We start from the raw sequence: 11191 nt of genomic DNA, 5'->3' as shown, positions 1-11191 counted from the left end.
TCTACATCGCAACAGTCGCCGCTGTATCGATTATCTCCCCCTTAAATTACTCAATCTTGTGGAATGTATTCTATCTCCGCTTCATTTTTTGTTAATCACTCATTCTCATTTAATTGTATATATTTTAATTGTTTATTTATTCATACGTTTCGTCTCATTCGATACCCTGACCCCAATGTTTGTTTTGTCTGTCCTCGTATCGTCCCCTCTTCTTTTCAACCATTTGGTGAATAAAGAAATTCTCTTTCAATAGTGCGCTTTTTCATTTCATCCTTTTCTTATTTTCTCTTTCGCTCCTTCTCTCCATAATCCTCACTTTCATTTTATCGTTTTCTTTCCTTCTTGTTTTCTTTGAACAAGAAATGGAAAGAAGGTGCCCAATAAATGACTTTGATTGTTTCGGTCTTTCAGTTGGGATTATGACAGAGTAATGCCATCTTTTATCTTGTTTCAGTCATTGGACTGTGGCCACGCTGGGGCACTGCCGTAAGGAATTTCAGGCGAACTTTATTTACTTTTTAAGCCTGGTAATTATTCCATCCGTCTCTTCTGTTAAACCGCTAAGTTACAGAGGGGTAGATATACTGAAACCAGTTGTCAAAGGGTGGGGAGGGGATAAACACAGATACACACACACATATATCTATACGATGAACTTCTTTCAGTCTTTGTCAATCAAATTCACTGACAGGGCTTTGGTTGGCTCAAAGCTGTAGCAGAAGAAGTGCGTCAACACAATGGGAGTGAACCCAGAACCATGTGGTTGGGAAACAAACTTCTTACCACACAGATCACATTTGCACCTATGCTGTGACATCTGTTTCAGCATTGCCCTCAGTATTCATTGAATGAGAGAGCTCAATGCTACTGTTCTCGTCAATGCCCCCTGTTTAGAAGCAGAAAAGCAACATCCAGTTTGTACAAGATAGGTTGGGTAAGAGGCGATCCCAGTCATTTTTGAAAGGGCTGACATTTACTCCTCATATTTACCAAACGTTTTAAGAAAGAATGTGGGCACAGTATGCTGCTGTTGCTGTTGAGCGAACGGTCTTCATCCCAGAGCTTGCAAGATCGCGCCTCTGTAGTGGGAGAAGTCCGAAACGTGGTCCTTTGCTATTTGTAAGACCCGCAGAAGAGAAAGCAGGTCAACCTCCGACACCGAGAGCATCGACAGATGGATGAATGTGCATCCAGGCTCAGTGGTTGCGTAGGAAGTTGGGGACAAGAAATAGGAAGAAAGAGTGAGAGAAAGTTGTAGCAAAAGAGTACAACGGGGGTCGCCCCCCCCCTGCCGGAGCCTCGTGGAGTTTTAGGTGTTTTTGCTCAATAAACACACACAACGCCCGATCTGGGAATCGAAACCGCTATCCTCTGACCGTGAGTTTGCTGCCCTAACCACTGGGCTATTGCGCCTCCACTGCTGCTGCTACTGCTTCATGCTCATGCTTGATGGGGTAGGGTCATCCCAGGTTAGATGCCCCAGAGACGTCACCATACATAGAGTTGACCAGGTCGATCAGTGCTCTCCATCACTGGCAGTCCCATGCTAGCCCCTCTGCATCCTATGTAATATGGTAGAATGCTCAAGACGTTTGCCTCCTGGTCATGAAATCCAGGGTTCAGTTTTGCTCAGTGATATCTTGGGCAAGTGTGAAATAAGATTGATGGAAATTGTGTGGAAGCCCATCAAATGGATTGTACTAGTAATTCAAGCAATCCAGCCATGTCACAGATTGTGTTACACTGACTCCACCTGAGTATTACATTAAGGTTATATGTATCTGTGGAATACTCTGCCACTTACATCTGCTAATTCAATGAATTTGGTAGATCAGTTGATTTAATGGATGAAAAATCATGATTGGAAATTCAAATCAAAATCCTTTTACTTTTGAGGAATATGGAAGATGTGTTATCTCTTAAAACCTGGGCTGTTGTGGTACCTTGAGAGAGATGGGGGGTAGGAGAAAGGGACAAAGAAGGAGAGAGAGAAAGAAAGAGAGAGAGAGCGAGAAGGAGAAGAGGAAGAGAGAGAAATTGCAGAAAAATGCAATGATACCCAGTTTGATGATGTGTATAGTTTTCAATGCACGAGTTCAGTGTATTCCCACCAGAAATTTCCAGATATAGATCACTGCATATCACTGCCTTCATCACTCCAAATATTATAATCTGTGAAGTTCTGTTTCTTCATAATACAGAGAAGGTGTTTAAACCCCCAAAGTTGGGTTCCTTACCCTTTGTAGGTGTCTCTGTTATGAGAGTGATGAGGAGTTTCTTACTACAGGATAATTAAATGTAATGCTAATAAACAATCAAAATTTTACTAAATAAATAAACAGGAGATGGTAAATCAATTAATGGCTCCATTAATAATTTGCAAAACAGGACTGGGCAATGTTTTGTGTTCTTAAGCAAAATGCTTCATTTCATGTTGTTCCAGTCGACTTAGCTGGCAAAAATGAGTATTCCTGTGATGGATTGGCGTCCTGTCCAGTGGGGAATATATACACCACAGAAACCAGGAAACTGACCCTATGAGTCTATATGACTCTGGAAGGAGTTTTATCCTTTTTTTTATAGATTACATATCCTCCTCCTCCTCCTCCTCATCATCATCATCATTTAATGTCCATGTTCCTCACTGGTATACACTGGACTTTTTGACAGGATCTGATAGGTCTGAAGACTGCATTGTACTCCAATATTTGCTTTGGCACTGTTTCTACAAGTGGATGCCCTTCCTAACGCTAACAGCTTTTCAGCATGTACTGGGTACTTTTTTTTCATGATACCAGGACTAGTGAGATCACCATGAAACCTGTAAGATTAAAACCTTTTTAGCTGAGTGATGTAAAAGTAGAGAGAGAGAGAGAGAGGGAGAGAGAGAGAGAGAGAGAGAGAGAGAGAGAGAGAGAGAGAGAGAGAGAGAGAGAGAGAGATGGCTTTATGCTAGGAGATGAGAAATTAAAGTGTGAGAGAAGGGAGCCTGAACAGAATAGGTTTCTTGCTGTAGGGGAGCTACACAGCTGCTCACATTATAGATGAGTGAGTGGGAGTGGCTAGGATGGAGCTGGAAAGAGATAAAAAAAACAGTGGTGATGAGGTGTCAAGTTGTGATTGGAAACTATGAAAAGTGGGGTTTAGAGAGAGGCAAGACATGGTATGAACACAAAACAAAGAGTCGCTGAGTTGGAGACCAGTAAAATCCTATGGGATTTCTTAATCCAAACAGACCAGGTGCTTGAGCACAACAGGCTGGACATAGTGGTGGTGGATAAGACAAACAACACATATGTTCTATAATTGACTTTGCTTGCCCCTTTGATACCCAAAAGGGCAAAAAAATAGATATATAAAATCCTCTTAGATATGACATAGTTGACAGTGAAAAATGAAGGTGAAGATAATGCAGTTTACTATTGGATCCTCGGGGACAGAATCAGAAGGCATCAAGAGGAATATAAAGGAAATGGGAATATAGGGCCCAGTAGAGTTGCTACAAAAAGTCTGCCTCCTTGGGATGGTCAGAATCATCAGGAAAGTATTAGATAGTTGAAAAGAACAGCATGGTACTCTGGGCTGCAGGTAGCAAGCCTACCATGCATGTAAAACTCCAGAAGTTCCAGCAAAACCCGAGTTAAAATAATAATAATAATAATAATAATAATAATAATAATAATAATAATAATAATAATAATAATAATAATAATACAACAACAACAACAACAACGATCATTTCTATTATAGGCACAAGGCCTGAAATTTGGTGGGAGAGGGGTTAGTCAATTATGTTGACCCCAGTATTTCACTGGTACTCAATTTATTGATCCCAAAAGGATGAAAGGCAAAGTTGAACTCAGCAGAATTTAATCTCAGAACATAGTGGTGGGCGAAATACCACTAAGCATTTCATCCAGTATGCTAACAATTCCGCCAGGTTGCCACCCTAAATTATAATAAATAGTAACCCTTTCTAGTACAGACACATACTATACTGGAATTTTGAGGAAGGTTTAATCAATTACATCAATCCCAATGCACAATTGTTGATTATTTTATCTATCCTGAATGGATGAAAGGCAAATTTGACTTTGGTGGAACTGGAACTCAAAACAAAAGATGAACAAAATACTGCTAAGCATTTTAACTAATGTGACAACAATTCTGCCAGTTTGCCACCTTAATAATATTAAAGATAAAAACAATAACAATAACTTTTATTACTATTATTCTGTTTGACTTTTGCTTTACATTTGCACAAGCTGGCTCCAAGTCTCACCCAGAGACCTCAAGAGACAACAAGTTGGAAGTTCGTGTTGGTGTAATGCCTAGTGTGCCATATATTTGGTTTTGTACATAGTGTTGTTCTAGAGTATGTTTAAGAAACCATAAGAAAATTGTGTTTGTTTTAAAACTTGAGATTACATAGAAAGTATTTTGCATAGGATATGGGCAGTTCCCATGAGCATTATCTGTTGAATTTCTGCCATTTTGGGGTTTCCTGGTATCTGAGTTAGGTAGCAATCAGCCCCTTTTGCTATCATTCCCAGGGCACCTATGACAACAGGTATTGTTTTAGTCTTCAGGTTCCACATTTTGCTGATTTCTATTTCAAGATCTTTATATTATTATTATTATTATTATTATAATAATGACTCTACATTCTAAATGATTGTAACAGATTTGAAACCGAATCAGTGAACTCCCAAGTAGAACCCATCACTTAGTAATAGAGATTTTATGTGATTGGCTGATTAACTGACTAATCAGCGTAGAGCCATCACATGATGCAGCTGTCTAGAACCTTCCAGAATGTTTCCTAATGAGATTTATAAATAGATGAGTTTTTGTGCCAACTCTTTGCAGAGTGTCAAAAGTGGCTGAATGAAACGAACCTCCACTTGTGCTAGGCACGTTTGTGTAGAGATCAGCCAATTCATTTCATACGTCTCACCTCTTGCTTTAGATAGTGGGAAACTGCTGCCATGAAAAACCACATTCTCATCATCATCATCATCATCATTTAAAGCCTGTTTTCTATGCTGGCATGAGCTGGATAGCTTGACAGGAACCGGCAACACCAAGGGCTGCACCAAGTTCCACAGTCTGATTTGGCTTGGTTTCTACAGCTGGAGTGAAATGGGTGCTTTTTACATGGCACCATCACCAGGGCATTTTATGTAGCCCAAGCACCAGTGCTTTTTATGTGGCACCAGCATCAATGCTTTTTACATGGCACTTTGGTTTTAAGACATCAGTTCTGTTGTGGTGGGTGGGTCTTCTTAAGAACAGCAATGTGCCATATATCTTGGTCCTCAGTATTCTCCTTCATAATACTCAGCATTTTGCCATTGTCCTTCAATACTTTGTTCTATATCTTCCTCAGTCTTCCTCTTTCGTAACTTTCTTTCACTTTAAATGATTGGAAGCTGTTTATGGAATTGTCCTCATCCATCTGTATCACATGATCAAACCAGCACACTGTATATAATTCCTCTGATGCCAACCTTTTCTCTCAATACACTGGTGTTCTGTCACACACATACACTAACATTAGACATCCAGTGGAGCATACCAGTTTCTCTTTAGTCTTTGTGTATCTGCTTCGTCCATGGCCCACATCTCACTACCATGTAGTATGCAGCTTGTACACATGCATCAAACAATCTTCCTTTCACTCAGAGAGAGAGAGACAGAGAGAGACCATTGGTTGTAAACAGAGGCAGAAGCACTCTGAAGTTTCTCACTTTTGCAGCAATAACTAATGACTAATGACTCATGGCTCTTTATTCAACCGAGTAGACAGCAGTTACAATTTTGCAGTCATGAATCCTTAGTGATATTTTCTCCTGTTGTGATGACAGCGTATTCACAGAGCCTCCACAAACAAATATTGTATTGTTCTTTTAGTGTATAAACTTTTCTGTATTTTAAATTGAAAACCAATATGGCAAATATTTTGTTACTATTCATTGTTTGCGAGGTACTATCACTAATTTACATGCAGCCAGGCAAATATCTTGTGACATGATAATAATGTTGTTTAGCTGTTGTTTCTAGCATGTCGGGTTTCTGGTGAAATTCAAAGCCCTTCGGAAGTGAGATTTAAACTTCAAAAATTAAGCAGTGTTGTATTTATTGAAGATTTATCATTAATAATAATTGGGATGTAAAATCTTTGAAGAAGTTGATTATCTCTTAATCATACCTGTGAGATTTACTTTCTAAAACGTTTCATCAATTATTTAAAACGAAATAAACAGATAAAGTAGTGCAAAATTTCTTTAAAAGGACCATGGGATTTGTTAGGGATAAATAAAATACCTATATAATTAGTACTTATTTTATTGACTATTTGTAATTTGAACTCGGGTGAAGGTAAAATATGTGTACACCACCCATTTTCGGTGTTTTTTTTTTCAAAAATTCTTTTTGATCTCTATGCCTTCAATGTAATGAGAATAAATATTTCCAGCATAAGCAGAAGGCCTGACATTTGGGAGAGTGGGTACTTTGATACTGTGAAACCCAATACTTGACTGGTGCCTTATTTTATCAAGCCAAAAGGGATGAAAGGGAAACCTGAATGAAATTTGAACTCCTGATGCTCATGGTTCAAAGAGCCAGAAGATATGCCACCTGGTATTGTGTCCTATTCTTTAACAATTCTGCCAAATCTGTTGTCCCAATAATAATAATAATAATAATGGATTCAAATTTTGGCACAAGGGCAGCAAGTTTGGGGGAAGATAAGTCGATTACCTTGACCCCAGTGCTCAACTGGTACTTATTTCATCAACCCCCAAGAGGATGAAAGGCAAAGTCGACCCTGGCAGTATTTCGATGCAGAACCTAAAAGCAGACAAAATGCCACTAAGCATTTTGCCTGGTGTGCTAACGATTCTGCCAGCACACCACCGTAATGATAATAATAATAATAAGTCTTTCAGATTTTTAGGAGAGAGTCAAGTTGATTACATCAATCCCTAGTGCTTGACTCATGCTATATTTTATCAGTATCAAAAGAATGAACTGCAAAGTTGACCTTGGCAAGATTTGAACTCGGAACATAAAGAACCAGCAGAAATGCAACTGATCATTTTGTCCAACATTTTAATGATTCAGCCAGCTCACAACCATAAGGAAAAAATAATAATATTAATAATTGCATGCATACTGTATAAAGTACTGTCTGAAGTCTAAAAACTGTGATATATATATATATATATATATAATTTGCTCTCTGTCATATAAAGAATCTTGCAGACAAGATACAGAAACCAAGAAAGATAACTCTGATTGTTATTGTGCTTCGTTACAACCAGTGACGTCATTCTACTTCCGTTTCTGCATCAAAATGGCCACCGGTATAGATGATGTCCTGAAACACTCGGTGCACACTTTGGTGTTTCGCTCACTAAAACGCACCCATGATATGTTCCTGTCTGACCAGAACTTTATACCCACTAACGATGAAAAATGCGAGAAACTATGGGCCAGTATAAAATTACGCAGCGAATACAGCATGGTAAAAGACATGCCGCGACCCGATCTGCCGCACTCGAAAAAGCTTGCGGACCACATCGGAGGTTCCAACTCGGTCAATTCCAGCGATCAAGATGGGGACCAAAATCAGATAGAGTTCCGAAAAACCGTGCTGTCCGATGGATCAGTTGTATCTACACCTGTGTCAAACTCGATGCAATTGGCTACTTACGACTCTAAAAGTTCGGACCAGAGTTCAAAAATGCTAACGAGCTTGAACCAAACATTAATTCCCCGTAAAGCACCTACCATGCCCAAACCGGAATGGCATCCTCCTTGGAAGTTGTATAGAGTGATATCTGGTCATTTAGGCTGGGTCCGTTGTATATCCGTGGAACCCAAAAATGAATGGTTTGTTACGGGCGGTGGTGACCGCGTCATAAAGATTTGGGACTTGGCCAGTGGCACTCTGAAGTTGTCTCTGACCGGACACATCAGTTCTGTGCGTGGTGTGTGCGTCAGCCCTCGCAATCCTTATCTCTTCTCTTGCGGCGAGGACAAACTGGTGAAGTGTTGGGATCTGGAGTACAACAAAGTGATTCGTCACTATCACGGACATTTGAGTGCTGTCTACGGTTTGGACATTCACCCTACAATCGATGTTTTGTTGTCGTGCGGACGTGATGCTACGGCTCGTGTGTGGGACATGCGGACAAAAGCGTGTGTCCATACCATGACCGGACATACCAACACTGTAGCTGTTGTCAAATGCCAAGCAGCTGAACCACAGGTAAACTAAATTGTTGGCGTTTCTATTTTATACAAACATTTAGTCAACGAGTTGTTTTGGCGATCCTTCGGTATAGGTACCTTTGTTTACATTCCTGAAGATAACAGAAACCCTTTTCTCCCACCCCTAACCCTAACCCCCCAGATATATAAAAAAAAAAACACTTTCTTGAAATGTATCCGGTACTTCTGGTACCTATACCGAAGTTACGCGGTTGTTTTTGTTTTTGGCTGTGGTGAGACGACTCGGAACATTCACGATGTGAACTTTCCGAGTCCTCTCCCCCACCCCCGTTCGCGAGCGGGCAATTTAAAAAAACTTTTTCATATTCGTTTAGAGGAAGTTGTTTTATACCTATAGCACCTAAGTTTTTCCAAACTCACTTCTTAGTCCTGAAAAGGGAAAGCATATAATATGGGATAGATCATAGGTCTGCTGAATCCGTTTTGATCTACGGCTAAACAACAACCACAGTAAACGATTTTTTTTAATGTTTGTATTCTCTTTCACTTAAACGTCCCCTTGTATTTTTTACTGTCCCCTCAATGAACAATGAGAGACGATATAGGACAACAGTTTTCTTTTCAAACATCACTAGTTTTGCTGCCCTGTTTTCATATGCTGTTGTTAAAGCACCTCAACTCTTTCTATTCCATCCTCATGTCCACCCTGATCCGGCAGACCTATGATCATTATATTTGGTGGGTGGGGGGGGGCGATAATTGCAGTTTAGTGCCCTTTCTCCGACTTTGCTTTGTCATAATTCTCTAAAACACATAGTCTAGGATGAAATTCTGCAGAAATATGTTTACCAAAGTGTTGATATTGATATTTCAAACATGGAGATCTAAGAGGAGAAGTGAGAAATGCTAAAGTTATGGAAATTAGTGGTAACAAGATTAAAGGGGTGATAATGATCTGAAACTCCTCAAAAAAAAAAAAAGAAGGTAAATAAGAAATATATAAATGTGTGGTAAGAAGCTTGCTTCCCAACAACATGTTTCTGGTTCAGTCCCACTGTGTGACACCTTATGCAAGTGTCTATTCTACCATAGCCTTGGATTTTGTAGATGGAGACTGCAATGAGCCTGTTGTGTGTCTTTGTGTTTGCGTTTGTCCCCCACCACTGCTTGACAACCAGTGTTGATGTGTTTACATCCCTGTAACTTAGTAGTTTGGCAAAAGAGACTGATAGAATAAGTACCAGTCCTAAAAAAAATAAGTAGTAGGGGGTGACTCATTTGATTAAAAGATTCTTCAAGGTGCAGTCTAGTGGCTGAAACAAGTAAAAGATAAAAGATGATTATAATTTATACCTTCGATGACCTATCTGCAAAATTTCCTTTAAAAATACACATTTTTTCAGAAAATTATAAGAAAACAAAAGTCAGACTAGAGAGTGGTGATGCATTAAACTGTAGTTATGTCTCATTTATTCAGACACACTATTTCTAGAACTACATTATCTCATGCCTTCTGTTTTAAACTGCCTACAATATGATTTGAGAGATATTTAGCAGCTATGTGAAGCAGTTCCAGTGAGTACATGTGGGCTCACTCAATTGCTTGTCTCTCATGTCAAATTTTCTTTCTCTTTTCTAATATTTACATTTACTCTACAACTTTAGTCAGTTCAATATTTGATTGTGTGTACTTAAAGGAATTCAGTCCTGTTCTCTATACACATTCAAAAACAAGACACCGGATGTTCAGAAGTAAAATTAACTAAAATATGTTGTAAATATGAATATTTAAGAAAATGCTCATCTCTAAAGAAGCGGTTGCTAATTGGTAATAAAACATTTGATGTACAGAGTCCAAATAAATTAAAACATGTTTAAATTAGATATGTAAATATTTTTTGAAAATTGACCAACTCTAAAAAAGAAGCTGACAGTCTGAAATATGGCAGTCTTATAAAGTATTTCTGTTGTATTTTTTTACATTTATTTTTCTTTCTGTTTATCTCCGCAGGTAATTACTGGTAGTCATGATTGTACAATTCGTCTTTGGGACCTGGCAGCTGGACGTACCCGTGCTACACTTACCAATCACAAGAAAAGCATTCGATCATTAGTCCTTCATCCAACCAAGTATTCCTTCACATCAGGTTCCCCTGACAACATCAAGCAGTGGAAGTTTCCAGATGGCAACTTCATCCAGAACTTGACCGGACACAATGCCATCATCAACACTCTTGGCATGAACTCTGACAATGTTCTGGTGTCTGGTGCTGATAACGGCACAATGTATTTCTGGGATTGGAAGACAGGCTATAACTTCCAGAGGATCCAAGCTGCTGTACAGCCAGGCTCTATTGATTCAGAAGCTGGTATCTTTGCCTGCACCTTTGATCATAGCGGAAGTCGGTTGATTACTGGGGAAGCTGACAAAAGTATAAAGATTTACAAAGAAGATGAGAAGGCATCGGAAGAAACTCACCCCATTAACTGGCGACCTGACATTCTAAAAAGAAAGCGATATTAGCCTAGTTATTGCCATTTTCAGCTGATCATATTCATCTTACATTTTTATATTCATAAAATATTTTATAAATCATTTCAAACTGAATTATGTTGTTTTGTTGTCATTGAAGCGTTGTCTGTAGAAATAGTAGCAGACCAAAATGCATTACAACATCTATTTTCTTCCCATTAGTGTGAAATTGCATGGCCTAGTGGTTAGAGGGTTGCACTCATGCTTGTGATGTGGTTTTGATTCCTAAACTGGCCGGTGCATCGTGTTTGTGAGCAATACACATCATTTCACATTGCTTTATTTATCTCAGCTGCAAATGACTTCCAGCTATAGCTGGGAAGTTAATCCTTCAGTGGACCATCATCCTGTCCAGTGGATTAATGTTGTAATCTCAGTCTTTTATATGTTATGGGAATAGGGTTAAGCTCCAGCCTT

General features: G+C 39.1%; 1 protein-coding gene across 1 annotated transcript; it reads left to right on the top strand.

The window, feature by feature from the left end:
• The first annotated feature begins 7341 nt into the window (after positions 1-7341).
• Positions 7342-10849, top strand: LOC115220961 (pleiotropic regulator 1). The gene is made up of 2 exons (XM_029791171.2): positions 7342-8278; positions 10253-10849. Exons 1-2 carry the CDS (start codon positions 7361-7363, stop codon positions 10763-10765), a joined length of 1431 nt encoding a protein of 476 aa, XP_029647031.1. The 5' UTR covers positions 7342-7360; the 3' UTR covers positions 10766-10849.
• The last annotated feature ends 342 nt before the right edge of the window (positions 10850-11191 follow it).

Source organism: Octopus sinensis, linkage group LG17 (assembly GCF_006345805.1).
Source record: "Octopus sinensis linkage group LG17, ASM634580v1, whole genome shotgun sequence".
Classification (NCBI taxonomy): domain Eukaryota; kingdom Metazoa; phylum Mollusca; class Cephalopoda; order Octopoda; family Octopodidae; genus Octopus; species Octopus sinensis.
The sequence above is the reverse complement of the archived record's forward strand: the minus strand, read 5'-3'. Positions and strand labels throughout refer to the sequence as shown.